General features: G+C 40.0%; 1 protein-coding gene across 1 annotated transcript in view; it reads left to right on the top strand.

Annotated features, from left to right (window-relative positions):
* The window catches only part of LOC132394767 (lactase/phlorizin hydrolase-like), a 94,459-nt gene extending 82,146 nt beyond the window's left edge, over positions 1 to 12,313 (top strand). Inside the window, exons 14-18 of the mRNA XM_059971175.1 lie at positions 1,272 to 1,381; positions 2,431 to 2,565; positions 4,520 to 4,743; positions 10,646 to 10,876; positions 12,070 to 12,313. Of these exons, the coding sequence (XP_059827158.1) occupies positions 1,272 to 1,381; positions 2,431 to 2,565; positions 4,520 to 4,743; positions 10,646 to 10,876; positions 12,070 to 12,311 (942 nt within the window). The 3' untranslated portion in view covers positions 12,312 to 12,313. The remainder of the gene's footprint in view (positions 1 to 1,271; positions 1,382 to 2,430; positions 2,566 to 4,519; positions 4,744 to 10,645; positions 10,877 to 12,069) is intronic.
* Positions 12,314 to 25,403: the final 13,090 nt, after the last annotated feature.

The raw sequence follows: 25,403 nt of genomic DNA, 5'->3' as shown, positions 1-25,403 counted from the left end.
CTACTTCCTCCCTTAGATGCTGTCTGGCCTGCTGAGTTCTGCTAGCATTTTGTGTTTTTATTTATTTCCAGCATCTGCAGAATCACTCGAGTTGCTTCAGGACTGGGACTAGCTTTCTCACTAGCCACATTTTTTAAGACTCTAGGATGAACCTCATCAAAATCCAGGAATTCATCAGTTGTAGCTTCATCAATTTGCTTAACTAGAGAACATAGCTCTCCAGAGCTCCTCCCTCTCTACATTCTCTTGAGAAGGCAGCTGAAAGCACTTGTTTAATTTATCAGTAGTCTCCTTCATTTCATTACTAATTCCCTGATTCAATGATACAAGGTCCAGGTGAACTCGTACCTGGTAGTAGGGCATAAACAGCTGGTCTCAACTTAGTAGTGAGTATACTTGTCAGAGGGAATGCACCAAGGTTCATTGGGCTAGTTTAAAGAATGGCTGCTTTACTACACAATGAAAGATGAACGAGACCAGATCCATATTTTACTTAGACAAAGAATCTCATTGAAGCAAGATTTCTACATGCTGAGTTCAGGGAGGATGCTTCCTCTGAGAGCTCATACTCTCAGAATAAGTTTAGGACTGAAATATGGAGAAATTTCATAACATGTGAGGGTAACAAATGAGTGAAATTCTCTGCCTGAGATAGCAGGAAAATGACAGTGTTTTAGAGCAGGACTGAAGAAACCAGTGGCCTATTGCTTTCTCATGTTCTATTGGGCCAATGTTCATTTTGTTAACTATTTTATTTTTAAAAATAGCTATAGAAACTCTTACTACCTTTTATTCAGGTAGCTGCACCTGATACTCTAAATGTTTCTTCCATATTAATCTCTTAGTTTTGTAAGCTTGTGCTTTCTTACTGCTTTGTTTTATTTTCCATCTTGGGATCTGCTATGTGCCTGTGCATATTTATACATTCTTTTTCTTAAAGTATTGTTGTTTTTATGTTAACCACAGATGTTAACTACTTTGAATTTTCCTTTCTTGTTGAAATATGTTCTACTCTGTGTATTCTGAAATGTCCCCTCAAATGCTGGCAACTTCAGACATTAATGACAAGAACTGGAAGAAAAGGCATGCATTAATTACAGTGACAGGAATAATCATAACAACAGATCTTCAACACATGGAAATGTTTGCAATCTGCTTTAGAAAGAATGGGAACAGAGCAATTGTGATTCCATAATTAATTTTCAAAAAGGCTAGCCCCCAGAAATAATCTGGCCACTGCCAATGTGTAATCTAATATTTTTCTCCTTTAGTTTTATGGTGGTTGGTTTGCATATCCAATCTTTAAAGATGGTGACTACAATGAGATAATGAAAACTCGTGTGAGGGAGAAGAGCTTGGCTCAAGGATTGCCCAAGTCCCGGTAAGAAGTAAGCCATTTTAATGATTGAAATTATATAAAGTGTGATATACTGCTAGGTATTGACACTCATTTTTCCTGTGATCTGCAGTGTTGTATTAATCTGGGCTTTGGAAAACAACCCAAAGCCTGTAATAAGGATTAAAGTTGCTTTGAGCATGTATTGCCATGGCTGTAATTACACATTGAATCAATAAAATGATTCAATGTGAGTATTGAAAAAAAATAAAGTCACTTAGACAAAGGTGCTTATTGCCTGGAAATACATCCATGACCAATAATTCTAACTGCATTATACAAGATAAGCACGCATGCACACGCGCACACACGCAAACACACACACATATTATATATGGTAATTGTTTAGTAATTTTGAAGCCATGAATAAATATTCCTCGGTTTTTGCCTCATTTTGCAGGAATTGGCTCTTTTCTCTCATCACTATGCAATGCCACCTGCTGGGTGTCCTCTGGGGAGGAACTCCACTAGTTTATCATTGATACTACAACAGCAATATATTAACAACATTGCCAACAATTTAAAAAATAGAATACAAGTCCAAAATCCATTATTTTGTACAATTGCTTGAAAAAAGGTTTAGTAAGGAAGAGCATTTGAAGAGCCAGGAAAAGAGTGGAGTTCCAAAGTTGCTTTTGATGTCAGGATAGCATCACATGACTACAGAACGGGTTTAGCTTGCCTTGTCTACTTGGAAGTTACTGCCTTTTTCAGGTCCATGAACGCATGAACACAACCTCACTTTTCCTCATTTGCACTTTTTAAAAATGTAACTCATAGTAAATTTTAAGTCTGACATGGTATTGCTGCCTCAAAGCAACAAATTTCATGACGTATGTCTGTGCTAATAACCCTGATCCTGGTCCACTTGGAACCATTAACAGGATGTGAGTCATTTTTGCTTACTTAAACAAACCAAAATCATTTTAAACATCTGTCAGAAAGAAATCTGAGGATAGCAGGCATGAGTGGTAGAACTTGGCAAGAAAAATGTTGTTTGAGGTACTTGACTGTCTATCAAATAACATTCTCAGGCTCCCAGAGTTTTCAGAATCTGAAAAAAGAAGAATTAAAGGAACCTACGATTATATGGGATTTAATCACTACACCACCGTTTTGGCTTTCAATGCCAATCTTGGAAACCTTATCCCACTGTATGATGCTGACAGGTAAGATTTTAAATAAAAAAATAGTACATAATGTTATTTGAGTTAAATATTTGCTAGACTGTAGTTACTTTACAATACCACGTCCAATGCCTCTACTCCATCACTAATTCCTAATGAACAGTCCTCACATGCTTTTCCTGCTACATATCCATTTGGTGAATCTACATCACTGGCTGCTTTTGCCTGCCCTAACTCTACCCTTTGGTCTCCCTCAGCAACCTTTGCCCTCCCCTCCTTTTATCTACATGCTGTCAATGCAAAACTTGGCTTTTATTATCAATCATGCATCACCAATACTTGCCTCCACCCACAATCAGTCATGTCAATTATTTGGTCTTGTTTTCTCTGTCTTGTCAGTGGAGAGTCAATAATAAACTCCTCCGTCCCTGAATCCAAGACACCATGGTCATAACCAGCACAAACTCCACTCATTCACTATTGATTGGCTTCATTCAACTAAAACTTTTTTGCCTTTTTTGTATTTTCTTTTATTTGGAGATACAGTATGATAACAGGTCCCTCGGCTCAATGAACCACACCACCCAGGTTACCCCCCTTGACCAACAGACTTCATTTCCAGCATCTACTCTGAGGAGTTCGTATGTTCTCCCCACGACCACGTGGGTTTCCTCTGGGTGCTCTGGTGTTCTCCCACAGTCCAAAGTCATACCAGTTAGCAGGTTCATTGATCATTGTAAATCGTCCCATGATTAGACTAGGGTTAAATGGGTGGGTTGCTGGACAGTGCTGTTCGAAGAGCCAGAAGGGCCTGTTCTGTGCTGTATCTCTAAACAAATAACCTACTGGCCTTTGGAATGTGGGAGGAAACCGGAGCAGCCGGAGGAAACCCACATGGTCACAGGGTATAAGCTACTTACAGACAGCGATGGAATTGAATCTGGGTTGCTAGCTTTCATATCGCCTTTTAATCCTCATTGATTTATATTGGCTCCATTTGCAAAGTACAAAATTCAAACTTCTGATCCTCCTTTACCCCATCTTACTTCCTGTCCAGGTTTCAATCAAGCTGTTCTCTTGGCTCCGTAATTCCATCAACAATAGACTTCCAGTCATCTAGATTTTCTAACATCTCTTCCTGAACTCCACAAAACGTTCCCTTTGTTGAATACTTCAATGAGCACTCCTGAGTTTCTTGATGACCCGTTGGGAATCTCATATTTATAAAGACCTTTTAAATTATCTATATAGATGCATGAAATATTGGAGTAATTTATATTAGGTTTTCTAGATACGTCTTGCTGAAACTACAGCTGATATCCTGGAGAAATATTGGAAGTAAAAGTCTATGTTTCCTTTGCAAAGTAGAAAAACATATTTTAATAATTTCCTTCAGGAAAGAAGACAGCATTTATAAACGTCAATTTGAACTTTCTGGAATCTGTGTCAATGTTGCATATTGAAATTGCTGTAACTACTTTGGAGATTTTTTGCAGTTGAGGGCAATGTTATCAGCTGCTCTCATGCAGGGCTTCCATCTGGCAAAATAAATAAAATGACAGATTTTATTTGCTGTCAAAAGGGAAATCAGTGAACATTTCATATCTGAGACCCTGCATTACACTGCAACCTAAACTTTTTCCTTTTTCCACAGATGCTGCATGACTGACCGAGTTCTTCCAGTACTTTTCTTACTGAGAGGGCTTTGACCTTTCTTGGCAGTCTTCATTATATTGATCTTTGCTGTTAGTACAATACCTTGAGTTAGCATAATTCATGGCAATTACATCAGGACATTTCCATATAAATGAGCACAGAGCCTCAGAGGACCCAGTTCATTTATCCCAAAAGAGTAAAGACAGTAAATTTTAAATTGGGTTTGACTGTAATATGTAGTGACAGATAGATTAGAAAATATATTCAAAGTTAGATTTCTCTTCTAACAATTTCTGCCAAAAATGTCTATTTTATGAAATAATTCCTTCTCTATTTTTAGGGGAACTGGGACAACTGTCGACCGCACTTGGCTTAGCTCTGGGTCTTTTTGGCTGAAAGTAACCCCATGGGGCTATCGGAAAATTCTTAACTGGATCAAAAAAGAGTTCAACAATCCTCCAATTTACCTAACAGAAAATGGTATTTCAGAGCATGGATATCAAGGTCTCAATGATACCTGGAGGATCAATTATTATCGGGGTTACATTAATGAAGTTTTAAAAGGTAGATGGCTCCTATTTCTAATTTTTCTGCTAATTTTGCGGACTTGTTGCAGTTTCATAATAGTGACAAATAGACTTGGTTGGCAACAACATCTTAATTGTAAGTGAAGTCTGGATGATAACAAAGCCCTTTGCCACACCCCGTAGAGTCCACTAACCCAAACTCTAATCCACTCTTTATTGTAAATCACTGCTGATTAGCATAATAAACTCTTCAAAATCAGAGCCTGCTGATCCACTGGGCTTCCCTGTTTATCAACAGCCATTGCACTTTTAAACCAGCCAAAAGAATTCTCAGGCAAAATGGGATGAACGTTTTCATATATTAAAAGAAATATCCTGCATATCAATTCAAGTCAGCCATGCCTCATATAAGAACCTTTATTGCTAGAGGATAATACAAAATGAAGATCTGGATTTAAAACTAACTCACATCTATACACAGTAAAATTTTGATAATTTTGAACACATCTAAGACCCGAAGACCAAAAAACATAGGAGTAGAATTGGGACATTTGCTCCATTCCATCGTGGCTGATTTATTATCCCTTTCAACCCCATTCTCCTGCCTTCTCCCTGTAATCTTTGACACACTTACTAATCAAGAGCCGATCAGCCACCATAATCCAATTATTTTGCCTTCACAGCCACTTGTGGCAATGAATTCCACAGGTCTGCTGCCCTCTTGCTAGGAAATTCATCCTCATCTCTGTTCTAAAGGGACATCTTTTTATTCTTGGGCTGTGCCACCTTGTCCCAGAATCTCCCACTTTTGGAAGCCTTCCTCTCCACCTCCACTCTATCTTTCAATATTCAATGAGATACTTCACCCCCTCACCCGTCTCATTCTCTAAACTCCAGTTCAGAGCCATCCAATGCTTTTCATACATTAAAACTTTCATTTCCAGAATCATTCTCATGACCCTCTGTTGGTCCTTCTCCAATGCCAGCACATCCTTCCCGAGGTAAGGGGCCCAAAACTGCTCACAACACCACGTGTGGACTGTCCAAATCCTTATCAAGCCTCGGCATCACCTCCTTGCTTTTATATAATAGTCCTCTTGAAATGCATGCTAACATTGCATCTTACCTTCCTTACCTCCGACTCAACCTGCAAGTTAACTTGTACGGAATCCTACACAAGGACTCACCAGTCCCTCTGCACCTTTAATTTTGAATTTGTTCCGCATTTAGAAAATAGTCTACACCAATAGTCTTCGACCAATGTATATGATCATACATTTCCTACATCTGCAACTTCTTTGCCCAATTCTTTCTAAGCCCTTCTGGAGATTCCCTGCTTCCTCAACTCTACTTGACCTACCTATGTTCATATCATATGTAAACTACATCATATTTGACTAGCAAATATTCTGGACAATGGATCATTCTCTGACTAAATATAATAGTTCACTATTTTCACATGCCATGCAGTGATATAATCCACTTACAGTGAGACTGATGAATACTGACCCTGGCTGTATGCCTCATTTGCATTCTGGAGCCCCACTAAGAGCCGGCCAGATGCCAAACACAGAGTTTCCAAACTATCTGATGCTGGATGTTGGTGTTTATTGTACAGTCTGTTCACACACTTTGTGTACCTGTGTACTCCATACTAGTTCCCCTTTGTGGATAAGAGGAGACAGAGGGAAGTGCAAAAGCAGATTCTGTGACAGCAGTGCATAAATAACCATTTGTTCCAGTAGAGAACACAGACAAATGGAATGCCTGCACCACATTGTGACCACTTCTGCAGACGGTGGACGACAACAGTACAGAGATACAGTTTCGTGAACAGGTAGCTGAATACATGCTGCGCAAATTAAATAAAAGGTGTTCATTGCCCATTACTGATTACTGATGTGAGCAACTTCAGATTTTCAATCATGCTTCTGGACGTGTCCCAATGATCCTCTGAGGTCAGCCATGCGAGCATCCTTCAAGAGTGTAAATCCTCAAAAAGTAACCTGCCCAAGCAGGGTAACTGGCCGAATGCAAAAGACCTGTGCTGGTCAGCTGGGTGGAATGCTCAATGAGATCTTTAACCTCTCGCTTTGGCAGTGTGAGGTACCCAGCTGCTTCAAGCAGGCTTCACTTATACCGGAGCCTAAGAAGAATGAGGTAACTGCGTCAATGTCTATCATCCAGTAGCACTTACATCCACAGTGATGAAGTATTTTATGAAGCTGGTGATGAAACATATCAACCCCTGCCTGAGAAGGGACTTAAATCCACGCCAATTTGCCTATTGGCACAACAGGTCCACAGCAGATACCACCTCAACTTTGGAATATCTGGACAGCAAAGATGCAAACATCAAGATGCTCTTTATTGACTACAGCTTGGAATTTAGTACAGGTACCATCATCCCCTCAAAACTAATCAATAAGCTTCAAGATCTTGGCCTCAATTTCCTAGCTTGCAGACCCCAGTCAGTTTGGATTGGCAACAACAACTCTTCCACAATCTCCATCAGCACAGATGCACCACAAGGCTGCGTGCTTAGCCCCCTGTTAACTGGCCTTATACTTATGACTGTGTGCCTAAGCACAGCTCTAATGCCATGCACAAGTTTGCTGATGCCACCACTGCCATAGGCTGAATCAGAGATGCAGCTCCTTAGAGACCGTGTTCAGGAACTGGAGCTGCAACTCGATGACCATCAGCTGGTTAGAGAAAGTGAAGCAGTGATAGACAGAAGCTACAGGGAGGCAGTCACCCTGGGGCCACAGGAGACAGATAAATGGGTGACTGTCAGGAGAGGGAAGGGAGAACGTCAGATAGTGGCCATCCACTTCAACAACAGGTACTCCATTTCACAAGAGGGGGAATTTGTTGAATGACTATGAGATAGCTTTTCAGAGAAGCTTGTGCTCGAACCTACTCGTGGAAAAGCTATCTTAGATTGGGTGTTGTGTAATAACTCAGATCTTATTAGGGAGCTTAATGTAAAGGAACCCTTGGGAGAAAGTGATCATAATATGATTGAATACATACTGTAATTTTACAGGGAGAAGCACAAGTCACATCAGTATTGCAATGGAATAAACAGAATTCCAGAGGCATGAGAGAGGAGCTTGCCCAGGTGGATTGGAGCAAGATACTGGTGGGGATGACGGCAGAGCAGAGGTGACTGAAGTTTCTGGGAGTAACGTCTTTGAGGATGTAATAAGCAGGGTGGACAAAGGAGAGATAGCGGATGCCATGTACTTGGATTTTCAGAAGGCATTTGATAAGGTGCCACACACAAGATGAAATCCTATGGTGTTACAGTAAAGATACTGGCATGGATAGTGGATTGGATGACAGGCAGATGGCAGTGAGTGGGAATAAAGGGGAACTTTTCTGGTTGGCTATCGGTGACTAGTGGTGTTCCTAAGCAGTCAGTATTGGGATTGCTACTTTCCACATTGATTTATTTAGTGGAATTGATGGTTTTGTGGCAGTTTGTGAATGATATGAGGATAGGTGGAGGGGTAGGTAGTTCTGAGGAAGCAATGAGATGCCAGCAGGACTTGGATAAATTGGAAGAATGGGCAAAAATGTGGCAAATGGAATATAGTGTTGGGAAATGTATGATAATGCATTTTGGTAAAAGGAACAATAGTGCAGACTATTATCTAAATGGGGAGAAAAATTAAACATCAGATATGCAAAGGGACTTAGGAGTCCTTGTGCAAGACTCCCAGAAGGTTGAGTTTGTGGTAAGTGCAATGCTGGCATTTATTTCAAGGGGAATAGAATATAAAAGCAAGAAGATAATGCTGAAGCTTTATAAGACACTAGTCAGGCTGCACTTGGAGTATTGTCAACAGTTTGGGGCCCCTTATCTTTGAAAGGATATTGGAGAGAGTCCGGAGGAAGTTCACAAGGAGGATTCTGGGAACGAAGGGGTTAACATACGAGGAGCATTTGGCAGCTTTGGGCCTGTACTCACTGCAATTTAGAAGAATGTGGGGGGGATCTCATTGAAACCTACCAAATGTTGAAAGGACTAGATAGGGGAAATGTGGAGAGCATGTTTTCGTTGGTGGGGGTATCCAGAACTAGAGGGCACAGCCTCAAATTTGAGGGGTGACCTTTTAAAACAGAAGTAAGGAGGAACTTTTTTAGCCAAAGAGTGGTGAATCTGTGGAATGCTCTGCCACAGACTGCTGTGGAGGCCAAGTCATGGATATAAACAAAACGGAGGTTGATAGAGTCCTGATTGGTCGGGACATCAAGGGGGAGAGGGAAGGTGCATAGGGTTGACTGGGATATGGGATCAGCTGGAGCAGACTCAATGGGCTGAATGGCCTGACTCTGTTCCTATGCCTTATGGTCTAAAAGAGGGGATGATTCAGCACATAAGAGGGAGACTGAAAATCTAGCTTTGTGGTGCTATAACAACAACCTCTTATTCAATATCAGCAAGGCCAAGAAGCTTACTATTGACTTCAGGAAGAGTAAACTGGAGGTCCATGAGCCAGTCTTCATCAGAGGCTCAGAGGTGGAGTGGGTCAGCAACTTTAAATTCCTCCGTGTTATTATTTCAGAGGACCTGTCCTGGGCCCAGCACATAGGTACAATTACAAAGAAAGTACAGCAGCACCTCTACTTCCTTAGGGATTCGCGAAGATTCAGCATGTCAACAGAAACTTAGACAAACTTTACAGACGTGTGGTGGAAAGCCTATTGACGGGCTGCATCACAGTCTGGTATGGAAACACCAATGCCTTTGAATGGAAGATCATACAATAAGTAGTGGATACGGCCCAGTCCATCATAGATAAAACCCTCCCCACACTAATATCCAACACTAATATCTAATATTCACATGTTCCACCATGCCCTCACTCTTCAAAATAGTCCAAGCCTCTTGCCCATATCTCTAAGCACGCAAACACTGCCAAAACAACTGCACAATGGTTCCTTGCATGTTTCAACATTTCCTTTCTTTTCGCTCTCTCTGAATCAATGTTCTGGCTCTACGTTTTAAATACCATACTTCATTAGCACATTCCTGGCAGATTGAATGTATTTGTTATTTCTGCTTCACACTCAATGTGAATTATTGCCTTTGCTTTCATATCTGCAAGTTTCAAAGATTATTTTTTCAGCACATGCATTGCAGTTAAATAACCATCATCGTTTGTTCTGATTTTATCCCATTTTAAGAAATTAATACATTCATATTTGTTAACAATCTTCACTGAACTGTTTGATTGCAGCTAGTAGAATAAATTCCAAGTTGATTTATTATTATTTGATCTTTATTTTCAGGTGTACTGAGATACAGTGAGAAGCTTTGTATGATACCCAGACGGATCATTCCATACATCATTACACCAAAGTAAAAAGAATATTGTCTTGCCTTTAGAAAGATTGTGCAGTGTAGATAGACAACTAAAGTGCAAAGTCCACAACAGGGTAGACTGGGAGATCAAGACTTCATCTTTTAACACATGAAAGATCCTTTCAGGAGTCCGATAACAGTGGAGTGGAAAACATTCTTGAGTCTAGTGGCCACAGTGGTAATGACAGATGTTTATTCATTGGAATATTGTGACTTGTTAGTGACATATTAAAATACTAGGATATAATAGGATGATTTAAAATATATTTTAAGCTACCTCTTACACCCATTGTTCACTCTAAATCCATTCCTTGGATTTCTCTCTGAATTACAGGCAGCAGACCAAGTGATTCAATATTTGGAATTTACATGCAGGAGCTGATGACACTAACTCTACAAAAGACCCAGGCCAATGCTGGTCCCTTGCACTCACATCCTCTCTCTGTCCTATGTGTGGCCAATTACAGATTCTTATTACTTGTTATTACTTTTCAGTTAGACCTTGTTGAATGATACTTACAGGGGTGTAATAAAATTCAAACTATCTTTTATTGTGACCCCATAGCTATCAAACTCGATGGAGTTGATATCCGTGGCTACACAGCATGGTCACTGATGGACAACTTTGAATGGGCTGTGGGATACGCTGACAGATTTGGATTATTCTATGTAAATCACACAGACCCTTCTTTGCCTCGCATTCCCAAAGCTTCAGCCAAGTTTTATTCTACAATTATTCGCTGCAATGGCTTTCCTGATCCTGCTTTAGGGCCACACAAGTGCCTGCAGTCAGAAGGTAGGTCAATATCTTTCTGCATAATAACATTTGAAGGAAATACATTTGTAATGTTTGTGATCATTTTCTAATATCTACCAACATTGGTTAACTGCGAAGGTTGTTTTATTAACCGGCTTCGTACGGCTGACAAACCTTACACTTGGACTTCATAAAGTAAGGATTGATTTACTGAAGAAGTTGGTATTGAGACAACAGTTCTTGAAAAGGTTGCAAGATCTGACAATCTAAACTGGTAGAGATTAAATAAAGGGTAATCTTTCATTTTTATTTGTGCTGTAGTGGAGGGTGCCACTGATGGGATCACCCACACTGTTTATTGAGAACATGGCAGTGAGTCCTCTCTTTGCTCTGCTGCAATCCTTCCTGCTCCTTCATATTCTGGCAGATGTGCCCAAAAGAACAGAAGCAGTAATTAGCTATGTCAATCTTCACATATACATTGCCATTCAATAAAATCACAGCCGAGGATCCCAACCCAAGTGGTAGGGTTCATCATTTCTGCCAGCCACTGCTTCTGCACCACCTTCTTCTTACTGCAGAGACGACTCTCTTCACTCATCTGTCGTCCCCACCCACACTTTTCCATCCATTGGTAATGTCCCCTGCAGCCTTTAGATGTGCCACACTTGGTCTGACATCTCTTCCTTTACTACCATCCATGGACCTAAATAGCCCTTCCATAAGACAATCGACACAGGAACCTAATTAGGGCATTTGTCCCATCATGCCTTTACTAATCAAATCTATAAACCTTCACTTTAAATATACTTGTGATAATACATCAAAAACTCATCACTTTGCAGTTTCTCCTCAGCACAGCTTTTCAGTTTGTGCTGCTGGCCAATGTCTTTGTAATTGGAACTACACAACAAACACCGGTGCACTTCTGAAACTGGGTGTAGTATTTCCAAGTAGACTTTACTAGCTGTCTAGAGGAATGTGTGACAAGTGAAACTCACTTAAATATCTGAGCACCACTTTATATTGTTTCCTTGGTGTCTGAACAAATAATCTTTTTAAACTCTCTTTAAAATTCCGACTACATTTTTTTTGGATTCCATACTTATTAGTTGTTTCCAGTCATAATTCAATAAATGCAAAGCAAAATTCAGCACTTTTTAGTATTAGTAAATGGGGAAAAAGCTTGGGAATAGCTCTTCGTGTATAAATTGCTTGTTTTTTTTTGTTAGCCACCACCGTAGAACCTCCAACAGTGAAAACCACACCAACCCTGACAACAAATACCGAAGGAGGGCAAGTTTATTTCCTGGGATTAGAAATCTCTAGTGTGGACGCAGCAAGTGCTCTGTATGCTTTGTTTGTTGTTTCAATAATCGCTGTTGTTTTATTGGTTATCTTTGCATATCAAATTCTGAAAACTAGAAAATCAAGACAACTGGAATCAAACTCAGACACAATTTCATTGTCATAAAATCAAAACACTAAGATTTGAAGTAATCTTGATGAAGGATTTCTATGGGGTTTCCCCATTTCACACCATAATCTCAGCATTAAAATACTGTTATGATTATGCATGATTTATTTTTGTATGTTACTAATCATACATACAAAATAAAACTCGATGATTTTGTTTAGCTTTATATTTTAGTAAATGAAGGCTCAGGTGGAATGGTGGTTTAAGCTGTTTCTTTGGCAATTCCATTGAAAGGCTTTGAGACAGAGGGAAAACCCATACAGAAATGTAAATGGATGAGCTTCAGCATTGATCTTTAAGTTATTGATTTTATATTTTCATTTTAAACACAGCAGATAATACAGGGTTGTCAACCTTCCAGCATTATCCTGATATCAACAGTAATTAAAGTTGATTCCTTCAATGCCTTGAACACCTAGCAGAAACTTTATCCCACCCTCATTTTCTTTGAGTCCTTTTATCAGTTATAAACACATAAGATATAGAAAAAGATTATATCCAGTAAAACGGCATTCAACTGAGTAATGGATAATCTATTTGCTTCTCATATCATGTCAACAAGATGACTCATACTTCAACAGGAATGGGTCGTACAGCACAGCAACAGGCTCTTTGCCCCAACTAGTCCATGCTGGCCAATATTTCCATCTAGGCTTGGCCTATTTGCCTATGTGTAACCCATATCCCTCTAAACCTTTCAATCCACATGCCTGTCCAAATACCTTTTAAATGTCAACATGAGCACCTGCTCACCACCTCCTCAGGCAGCTAAGACCATATACTGACCACTTCCTAGTTGAAAAAGTTGCCCCTTGTTCGGGAGTATTCTGAAGTTATGTGCATATGGTAGATAATAATTCAAACAAGAACTAGTCCTCAGTTCTGGATGCAAATTGGAAATTGTAAGCAGTAATTGAATTTAAAAGCACATCTTTGCAAACAAACAATACTGTCTGTAAGAGAGATGTTTTGCAAACTGGTGACCATGAGATATTTGCATATGCATCAGACAAAAGTTAAGACAATGGGGCTGTGTTAATTGGCCTGCGTCAATTCAGGCAACTATGGGTTTTGTCTGTCCCTCTGTCATCAGAAGGTTTTAGAATATCTTTGCTAATAATTTTTCCCAACAAAGGCATTTGAACCTTCAGAGTCAATTTCAACGTGCTTCCACCATATGTCTGTACCTCAAAGAAGCCATTTGTTAATCCGAAGTATTGAAGTAAGTAATGTCATTGTAACTACTGAAATTGTATTGAATCACCTACTGTTAACTTTAATCTTAAGGGTATAAAATGTGATGTACTTTTGGGTTTGTGACCCTCTACCAGTGTGTCTCTGTGAGAATGTCTGCGTATTGTAATCAATAAAGACTTCTATGTCACTAGCATCAGTGTCTCTCCAGTGGCTTTGTTCACAGTCACAACTTACCCACATATTCTTGTTAAATCTCTCCCCTCTCACCTTAAACATCGATTTCTTCTCTCCCTAACCCTGGGACACCTACTGTGTGCTTTCCCTTTCTGTCCCTCCCATAATCTTATACAACTCTATAAGAGTGGCAATACAAGTCAATATGCTGGGCAAAAAGTACACATTCCTTAAGTTTGTGAACGGAGGAATAAAATATAGAGGTACTGATTATTATAGATTTGTGAGGCCTCAGTGAGAGAACTTAAGGCAATTCTGGTTGTAGCTTATTGTGTTACTGGTGATTTTAGTTATAAGAGGCTGGCAATGTTTGGAGCATTCTGCTGTGAAGAGAGGAAACAAGGAAGCATGTCTGCAGGATGGACCCATAGTTCAAACTTTGGAAGAACAACACATCCCAGCTAGTGTGGGTACCTTTTCAATCACAACATAATATTTATTTAAAATATCGTGGTGACATTGTTTAATGCTGGCGGATGGGAGTAAGTAAAGCTGAATAGCCGAGGGTTTTCAAGATATTGAGAGAAATTGATATTCTCTTTGGCAAGGTTGTCAGTAGTAGAGGTCCTGAATTCAAAATAATTGGCAAATAATTTAATGGAGATCTAGTGTGTGATGCTCTGATGCAGGGTTTTGGCCCAGTACGCCGATCGTTTACTCCTCTGTATGAATGGCTGAGGCACTCCAGCATTTTGTGTGTGTTACTCTGGATTTATAGCATCTGCAGGATCTCGTGTTTATTATAGAAAAAATAGATTGTTTTTCAAAAGAGCCATTGGGATCTAGAACTCCACAGGCTGGTTCTGCATTATGAACACCAAACTTATGAGCATCCCTACATTCGAATGAGTTCTCATAATACAGTGTTATTAAATTCAAAACTACAACAGGAACTCATACTTTGTTTCTATGAACAGCAGAACTAGTTTATTCTCTCTCTTCCCTTACCCCCACTTTACACCACTATCTTTTTCTTACCAAATCTTTATGCTATTTATTACAATACAACGGAGGTGTACAGTAGTTCCCAAATTCAAGTGATTTCTGTGTATTATCCAGCTTATGGACAAAATTGGCTTATAGACATCTGTAAAATTGGAACCTGTTCATTACCCAGAGATAGCCTGCATCTGGAAATATCATGGAAACCAGTTGCATGAGTAACTGGAAAAGAAGGAAGAATGTCCACAGTTGTCTCTTTCAGCAGATCACCATATCAGGCCAAAGGGTCCCCTTTTGTCATCTTACTTGATTCTACGTTTCCCACACTGACCCAGGTTAATAAACTTGAGAAGCTTGTAGATTGACATGTGAAGAAATATATCCAGTTTGCACTGCAAAGCAGAATATAAATTAATCCACAAGGCCTAATCCATTTTATTAAAAGTTCACTACAAATTTGTCTCAGATTTTTCCTTTAAAATGAAACAAAATTACTTTCATCTTTGTACAAAACTATATATTCCACCTTGTAAAGGTTGAAACCTTGTGCAATTCCCAACATGCAGAAGTATGTATTTCCCCCATCTGAACATACTAGGACTAAACAAAACCAGATGCAAACACCATGAACAGCACAGATAGCAACAAGTACAGTGGATTTCAGTTAACCGGGCCATCGGTTAATCAGGAAAGATTGGGGCCTCTGGGACAACTCTTAAAGAACAAAACCTAATTGAGAAAATAGCTGGGACACTGCCATTTAAATGAGGCAGGTGACAGTCAGCCACATGCACTTGTGTGGCCATTAGACACAATACAGTGCTCAGAGCAAACAGTCGCATCAGTCGTTTGTGCTTGTGTTATGTTATCCATTTAGGCCAACAGAAGATTAAAAAAGCAGTGACTTTTGGTAATTCTGTTTTTTTTTTATTTAAAAAATAATTGCACTCTTGCCAAGAAAAGATTTGACACTAGGCAAAAAAAAGTCAGAAGAGCTAGTTAAGAAGCTGGATCATGAAGGTTTTAAAGCAACAGATGGTTGGTTGTTTCAATGGAAATGTTGGCACCACATTAATTTCAAGAAAGCACATGGTGAGAAAGATAGCGCTGTTGCTGTAAATGCAGAAACACGAAAATCTACAAAACTCCCTGACTTACTTCAAAAATTTGGTACAGCTGATATCTACAATGCCAATGAAACAGACTTTTTAAAAAAATCATGCATTGCTGGATGGTTCCCTTTGCTGAACAGCGCCTACTCCCATTTCGATAAGCAGGGCAACGCTATGAGGATCGTGCATTTTGATTTCTCAAGTGCCTTCAATACCATACAGCCCTCATTGCTGGGGTAAAGCTCCGTTCAATGCAGGTTTTTTCCTCCAATCCTGCTGAAGGGTTTCAGTCTGAAATGTCATTTGTACTCCTTTGCCTAGTCTGTTGAGTTCCTCCAGCATTTTGTGAATGTTGTTCAATGCAGGTTGGCATTTCCATTGTATCCTGGATAATGGACTACCTGACTGGCAGACCACAGTTTGTCTGGCTTCAGAGCTGTGTATCAGACATTGCTATAAGCAGCACTGGGGCCCCACAGGGGACTGTATTGGCTCCCTTCCTGTTTATCCTGTATATCCCGGACTTTAGATACAACACTGAGTCATGTCATCTGCAGAAATTCTCTGATGACTCAGCAACAGTTGGGTGTATAAAGGGAGGATGGGAGGATGAATACAGGGTCCTGGTGGAGGACTTTGTCAAATGGTGCAAGCTGAATCATCCGTAGCTCAACGTCAGTAAGACAAAGGAGATGGTGATAGACTTTAGGAAGACCAAGCCTGCACTGCTCCCTGTTACTATTCATGGTGAGGACCTGGATGACAGATTTGAGTGGAACACCAACACAGATGCTGTGTACAAGAAGGGCCAGAGTTGCCTCTACTTTCTGAGGAGACTGAGGTCCTTTAGAGTATGCAGGTCTCTCCTTCCCATGTTCTACCAGTCTGTTGTTGCCAATACAATCTTCTATACTCTGGTATGCTGCAGCATCAACATGGGTGATGACAACAGGCTCAATAAACCAATTAGGGAGGCTGCCTCTGTTATAGGAGTCAAACTGGACATACTGGAGGCTGTGGTAGACCAAAGGACCCTATGGAAAATCCTGGCAATTCTGGACAATGTTTCTCACTCTCTGCATGCCACCTTGGCTGAACAGAGGAGCACTTTTAGTAATTGACTAAGACAACTGTGCTGCTCCAAAGAGCATGATATGAGGTCATTCTTACCCTCGGCCATTAGGCTCTATAATGAGTCAACCTATAGCTGGGGAAGTGATGACCCCTTCCTGTTAGACTGCTTGAGGTAACTTATTTTTTAATCTTTCATACTTCTCTTCTAATATCTGTATATCTGTGCACTTGTAATGCTACTGTGACACTGTAATTTCCTTTGGGGTTGATAAAATAATTACCTGTCCACCAAATTAAAAGATAATGGCCTAACACCACTAATCATTAGCTGGCATGGATAACTGGACTATCAAAATCTACAACTGCACAATGGATACATCAGCCAGATGCTCTGCAAGAGAATGGGCTTTCCACGAGTGACAATGGGGAAAATCCCAAAAATGAAAGTGTGAAGATAAGGAGCCAGATGTTGAAGAGGGCCTCAGTCAATGGTTTTCTATTGTAACTGGACCAGGTGTGCATGTCAGTGAACCGAAGTTAAAAAGCAAGTCAGAGGAGCTCGTTAGGAAGCTGGGCCATGAAGATTTTAAAGCAACAGATGGCTGGTTGTTTAAATGGAAATGTTGGCACCACATTAATTTCAAGAAAGCACACGGTGAGGAAGGCAGTGCTGATGCTGTAAATGCAGAAACACAGAAATCTACAAAACTCCCCAACTTGTTCCAAAAATCTTGTGCAGATGGTATCTACAATGCCAATGAAACTGGCATGTTTTTAAAAAATCTTGCACTGCTGGACGGTTCCCTTTGCTACAAACACACAACACTATCACTGTTACCATCAGGAAGGAGATACAGAAGCCTGAAGGCACACAGTCAGCAATTCAGAAACAGCTTCTTCCCCTCTGTCATCTGATTCCTGAATGGACATTGAATCTTTGGACACTACCTCTTTTTAATATACAGTATTTCTGTTTTTGCACTTTTTAAAAATCTATTTGATATACATAATTGATTTACTTGTTTATTTCTTATTAGTTTTTATTATATTTATTATTATTTTTTCTCTGCTAGATTACGTATCGCATTGAACTGCTGCTGCTAACAAATTTCATGTCACATGCCAGTGATAATAAACCTGATTCTGATTCCGATTGAAAGAAAGCAATAGATTGTGTAACTGGGCAGAATTAAGATGGACTCAACTTGTATGATGAAAGCTATAGACAGGCAGAAGGCAGCCTCTCCTGGACCACACCCAGAAGGTAGCTGACAAGGGGAAGCCCACGGAATCTGACCGGTTGTTCCGCTGCTTCCACATGGCTTGAGCAGGCCCCTGGCTCTTTGGTTACCGCAGTCATTGCGAGTTGGCCATGGCTGCAGGTGCTATCAGTGCCAGGATACCACAGTGGATTGAACAGACCGTGGTGAGCCGCCGACAGCCCTAGGGCTAAATGTGTGGGTCCACCAACAGCGGTGGCCCAGAGCTCAAAGCCAGTCCAGCACAAGTACCGGAAACATGAAATAGCAATGCTCAGCACATCAGCCAGCATCTGTTTGAACACGAACCTTTGGCTCTTTCTTCAGGAATACTGCCTGACCTGCAAAATGTTTCCAACATTTTCCAGTTTTATTTCAGATTTCCAGCACCCGCACTTTGTTCTCATTTTTCAGCTTCTGTCTTTATTTGATCCTGAAATTAGTATTGTTCATTGAATAACCCTGCCCAGACACCTCATCTCACGAAAATACCTTTCACCTTTAAATTTATTTACTTTTCCTTGAAACTAACAACAGAATTTATAGAAACATTGATTGCTAATATTGAACTGTATGTATATGATATCTATTTGTTCAGCATTGATACAGACAACAAATGTGGCATGACCATGGGATAATTGAGCAGAGGTACACAGAGATTCTGGGTCACAGTGAGAACATGGCCGACCTAAAGGCTGAAGGGAACAATGTACAAAGGAGAACAGCCATCAATGGAATATAGACTAGGTATGAATGAACCAGACATTAGGAACAAAATACATTTGAGAATTAAAGCAATGAACAGTAATTAAAGTATTAGGAATATATCAAGAGGATCTCGACTTGCATAGTAGTTCCCTTGTAACTACTTGAGCAACAGCCTCACTAAAAATGGTCATGATCACATCTGATGTACAGCCAATCACCTATCACACATTATAATTAATATCCTCCATTACCTGGATCAACAGGTTGATGCCTTGTGGAGGCTTTCTGCTTCAGAGACTCCATCAGGCGATGCCACCTCAGGGCCACCCATGTTGGAATGGCTGTGGCTGGGATGCCAAACAAAGATTGATCCAACCCTGGTTCCCAAATGGACAGACTTGCGTCTGCCCCTCCTAGGCCACACTCATGCCATATGAAACAACAAATAATAAATATCATATATTTTAACTCTTGGAGAGCTTATCCCACCTGAATGTAGGTTTGTATTGAGGTCTGCTTTCCAGTTGACCCTTGATCCAAAGTTATCATGGCCATCGACTCACTTGTACTATTACACTTGGAGTCTCTCAATAGCGTCTGCTTATTCCTTTCCCATTTCCTGTTTGCCCATCCACTTATGTGAAAACACAGTACAAGTCTCCAAGCACCTGGTACTCCGCCACATTCTTTCACAGCTTCTCACTGTTCCTTAAAGTGTGGCATCCAGTATTTGAATTTAAATTTCAATCATCTAAACACTGGGAAGACCTAAAGCTTTTGATCCACCACAAATTCTATTCCCTTGCCAAAAATGTTACATGACTGTTTGCAGTCGTGGGAACAACTTGACAGGCTGCTTCAGATTTATATCCACACCATGACTGTGATCTATTCCATTGAAAAGCTTTACTCCCATTTCATTTATTCTGCTCCTGAAGCACTCAACACAGTATTAAATGTCAAACAGACTATTTGGGCAGTTCTTCCTTATTCTATCTTCTGTAAATATGAGGTCATATAAAAAAATCTGCTGTGAATATTCTACTGTTGGAATCCACTGTTTTAATACCTTTTGTAAGATATTAGATTAATTAATGTAAGACTAAAGACATAGTTTAATCATAATGTGTACCTTTTTTCAAACAAACTCAAGTATTTTTCACAGTGTGAGGTGGTTCTTTCCCACTCACTGGCAGTACGTGATATAGCAATTACAAACAGTTCATCACCATTCTCATTTTCCATTGGCTGAGTGTTAGCATATTACCCAAGTGATTTAATTGTGCAACTGTTAATTATTCTTATCTAAGTGATTTTTGTTAGTTTGACTAAAAAGGCAATGGATTTTTCAGAGGTGCTAGCTTTTTGCCATTTCTAGTTTTTCATCATTTCTTTTCATTGTATTTCTGCTTTGCTTCTCAGCTCTTCACTTAGTTTCAAATCATTAAACTTTAAAAAAAATGATCATTAAGAATTAAATCTCCTCGCCATTCTTGACTCCTGTATGAACCCTAAGGATCAGAATAATAACGGAGATCCAGTCAGCACCCCTGCACTTATCCTGCTCTGTCAGAACCCCTGCATTTGCAGCTTTACTCTAGATTCTGACTGGTTATTGAGATTCTGTATGGAATAGGCCTTTCCAGCCAAGCCGTCCAGCATCCCCAATATAACCCAAGCCTAATCATGAGACATTTACAATGTCAGATTAATTTACCACCTGGCATGCCCTTTGAATGTCGGAGGAGACCGGACCATCCAGAGGAAACCCACGTGGTCATGGGAGACGTACAAGCTCCATACAATGAACACTGGTCACTAGTACCATAAAGCATTGTGCTACCCATTACACTACCATGCCACCTCTGAAAAAATGCCTTCATTTTTAATTTTCACATCTCTCTGCAAAACGCCACATAATTTCAGCCCTATCTAATTCTACAGCTCTGAGCAACCTGTACTGCTCCGACTTTTATTCATCATCAAATGAAATCACCTGATCATTGGAAGCCGGAATTTAAGCTGCCATGATCCAAAACCTTGGAATTTCCTTGCTTTTTCTCACTGATTCACTTTCCCTTCTTAAAAAACTTCTTACAGTATACTGTGATTTAAATATTGGTCACCTTGATGTTTTTTAATACTTTTGTGAAGCATATTAAACTGTTTTACTGCTAATATTATTAAGTAAATATTATGGTCAAAATGACGGACAGATTGGCATTTTTAGAAATTATAGCATTGATGATCAGCATTTATTTGGGTAATTTTGTCCTGGTTGTTCAAAGCTCAAAGTAATCTTATTATCAAAGTACATACATGCTGCCACGTAAAACCCCGATATTCATTTTCTTGTGGGTATTCACAGTAAATACACCAAGCACAACAAAAACAATGAAAGATCACACCCAATGGGACAAACAACCAATGTGCAAAAACAAACTGTGAAAATACAAAAAGAATAAATAAATAAATAAATAAATAAACAAATGAGCACTAAATATCAAGGATGTTAGACTGATTTTTGGGTTTAGCATATTTACATTTACAAATGACTTTGGTGACTAGTCTTCACATCTGAATATGTGTTGTGTGGATTTAAGTTGCAGCTCTGAACAATGAGACCCTAAAAGCCATGAATCCCAGACCAGACAAAGCTGATTAAAATTCATTTGGATGTCTGTGGTGTGGGCGCAATGGGGAGGTGTGAAGGCTGTGTGTAGTTCAAACAAAACATTGTGTATAAATTGTAAATATGGAATTGTCCTTTGATGTTTAGCACTTAAAATATGAAGCCCCACATCAGGCCAACCAGGCCTTTCGACCGAAAGCGTCTCCATATTATGCCTGCCAAACCTTGTTTTGATAGCAAGAAAGCCATAGTCACTGCAGGATTACCAGATGTGGCTCGGCCCCTTCACCGACACTGCAGCAATGAGAGAGGGCACTACAATGTAGTTGTTGCACAGGACCATGGGGACACAAGACCACAGGCCTATTATTCAATGAAGCAGACACCCGCTGCATAGCAGTTTTAGACCAGGCTGCAAAGGCATTGTGGGTAAATGAGCCGGTTGTAATGATGGGACAATTCATACCACTGCAGAGCTCCTGAATACGGGGAGGCTGAAAGCAGTCACCAACAGCAGCGGGGCAGGTATTCGGCACAGGAACCTAGTACAACAGAGAGTCTGCCAGCAGAGGTGGCAGTAACTAAAGTGAAGACAAGGAATGTGATTGAACTGCAATCGGATAGTGGGGGAAGAACCCAGCAAGCATACAAATGAAGCCGCATTTCTAAAGACCGCTGTTCAATTTTCTGGAACAATCTCTGTTTAGCATTTTGCAGGTAGGATTAGGGTTAATAGGATAGATGTAGTTGCACATAAAATAACTGGGGCAGGGTAGTTTTGCTGCCCTATTTGAGTAGATCCTCCTTAAGGCTGGCCTTTTCTGGTACAAATTTATTTTTGTCCAGGAGGGCAAGTTAGAGCAATTTCTGGGTTTAGCTCATTTACATTTACAAATTACTTTGGCTACCAGTCTTCATGTCTGAATATGTATTGTGGATTTAATTTGGAGTGTAGCTCTGAACAATGGGATTCGAAAAGATGTGAATCCCAGTCCAGCCAATGCTGATTAAAATTCATTTGGATGTCTGAGGTGTTGGTGCAAATCAGGAGGTGTGAAGTTTATGTGTAGTTTCAAAGAAAACATTGTCAATACATTGTTAATATGGAATTGTTCTTTGATGGTTAGCACATAAAATATTGAGCCAGCCAGATCTTTCGACCAAAAGCTTCTCTATATGATGCCTGCTATACCTTGTTTTACTGAATAAAGAAGCTGCTTTGTATCTACCAGTAACTTTCTCCAGTGACTTTGTTCACACAACAAAGAACATAAGATGAATGAGTCTTTGAAAGTGAGCCCATAGGTTGTGGGAACAATTCAGTGATGGGACAAGTGAAGTTATCCCCTCTAATACAAGAGCCTGATGAAGGGTAGTAACTGTTCCTGGACCTGATGGTATGAGTCCTGAGGCTCCTGTACCTTCTTCCTGATGGTAGCAGAGAGAAGAGAGCAGTTTCTGGGTGGTGGGGAGCCTAATGATGGATGTTGACTTCCTGCGACAGCACTCTGTATTGAGGAGGGCTTCACCCGTGATGGACTGGGCCTTATCCACTACTTTTTGTAGGATTTCCTGTTGAAGCGTATTGGTGCTGTGATACAGCCAGTCAATATATGCTCCACTATACATCGATACAAATCTGTCAAAGTTTTAGATGACATGCCAAATCTTTGCAAATTTTTAAGTAAGTAAAGGTGCTGCTATGGTTTCTTCGTAATGACACTTGTATGCTGGACCCAGGGCAGATTCTCTGAAATGACAACACCGAGGAATTTAAAGTTGCGATTCTCTCCATCTCTGCACTGGCTGACTTTCTCCTCCTGAAGTCAATAATCAGCTCCTTGGTCTTGCTCACATTGAATGAGATATTGTTATAGCACCACTCAGCCAGATTTTCAATCTCCCTCTTATATGTCTCCAAGACAAACAGGAGTTGCTGTCCTTTGGACTAAACTGGTGAGGTGAAGATGGGCTTCTTGATGCCTGGGCATCTCAAGATTTCCATACCTTCCACCCAGGCTTTTTTGGATCATCACCACCATTTGTCTTTCAAGACAGATTAATTGCGGTATCTATCTATCAGTCCAATCTTCTTTGGAATGTGGGAGGAAACTGATGTAATCACAAGGTGAAAGTGCAAACTCCACACGGTCAGCACTTGTGGTCAGGATTAAATATTAGTCTCAGCTCCTGCGAAACAGTGACTTTACTAGATGCACCAGTGTGTCCACCTTGTATTGTTTGGAAAGGGGTTGAGTGACGGATCGATCACTGGAGAATGTCCAACCTCTGTTTTGATTCTTGTACGCATTTGTTTTAAACAAGCTTCTAGTGATACGTTTATCAAACTGCTTGCTGCATCATTCTGATGTGGCCAATTTTCACGTTTCTATATGTTTTTACCTACGAGTCTATATTGCCTCTGCAACATGGGTCTAAAGTCATGGACTTCTGATGTCTTTCAATTTTAAGACAATTGTGTCTGCAAATGAAAAATTAGTACTTAGCAACTGGCAAGCATGCTATATCTTGGTAATTTTATGTAGTTGATTTTTGCTTTGGAACTGCAACTAAGAAACTCACTGATCAGCAATTAAAGCTACAAAGCAGGACTATTACTATTTGATACATTCTTCCATTATCTAGAAATATATTTGGAAGTTCTTTCCCTTTTTAAATTATGGCCTGTATACCACAAATTTAGGATTAGCCAATTCCTCAATGGGACTCAGCATCACTTAAGAAATCTTGTGTAATAGATGATCTATCATCTTACACCCTCACTATTATCTGCCATTATTTTGTTACTAGTTCTCTCAATAAATTCCCCTTTGGATGCTAATGAAATCAGAACATACTCAATACTGTATAAATTCTAAAGGCACTGCCTGACTGAAGAGGAAAAAAAAGCTAATATTTCTGGTCAATGATATGCCAAGTCATTCAGATTTCCATCATCTGCAATCTTTTTACTCCTGACCATCTCTTATTTCTGAAATGCTGTGAGTTTGCCATCTACATACTTTCCCCTTATCTTGCTGTCAAATAATCATACAGCTATCCCATTCTAATCTTTTGCTTACTAGGACTTTTAATTTGAAACCACCTGCCAAAGTTTTGCTGTAGAAACAGCACAGGATATAATAAACTTTCCCACCTAATAATTAAAAGCACTGAAAAAGTATCTACTGCAGATCAGTGTTTACATTACTTGCATCATAGTGTAGCAGCCAATTTGACTCTTTCACACAAATTAGAATTTTAATCAACACAGAATTTTCAGGATCTGTGTGTTGCCAGTTCAGCTTATATTTATTACCAATTCCAACAGCCCTTGAGAAGGTGGTGAAGCCACCAACTTGAATGACAGCAGTCCTTTCGATAAACATGATCACACACTGCTGTAGGAGAGTAAGTTCCAGGATTTAGACCCAGAAATTGTTGAAGAACCTGGACTGTGGCTTGTAGATGAAAGATCTTGGGATATCAGGAAGTGAAATAGCCAGGTTCTGGCTGCTCATGCATCCATGGTGTTTAATTGGCTTGAAATTCTGGTCAACAGGGCCCAGACATGACTTTATCACCACAGTAGTGTAGTGGGAACAGAGTTCAAAGTTCAATTCCAATGACATCAGTAATAAGTTTGTACTTCCTTCCAGTGAGCACTTGGGTTTACTCCAGGTGCTCTGGTTTCCTGCCACATTCCCAATATGTACCGGTTAGTAGGTTAATTGGTCATTGTAATGTGTCCTGTAGTTAGGCTAGGGTTAAATAGGTGGGTTGCTGGCCAGTGCAGTTCATTGGGCCAGAAGGGCCTGTTCTACACTGCATCTCAAAATAAATAAAACAATTATAGCTTGCTAGATTTAGATTTAGATATGGCCCCTGTGGCTAAAGGGATCAGGGGGTATGGAGAGAGAGCTGGTACAGG

Source organism: Hypanus sabinus, chromosome 5 (genome assembly GCF_030144855.1).
Source record: "Hypanus sabinus isolate sHypSab1 chromosome 5, sHypSab1.hap1, whole genome shotgun sequence".
In the NCBI taxonomy this organism is placed as follows: Eukaryota; Metazoa; Chordata; class Chondrichthyes; order Myliobatiformes; family Dasyatidae; genus Hypanus; species Hypanus sabinus.
This window is presented reverse-complemented; position numbering and strand designations above follow the sequence as displayed.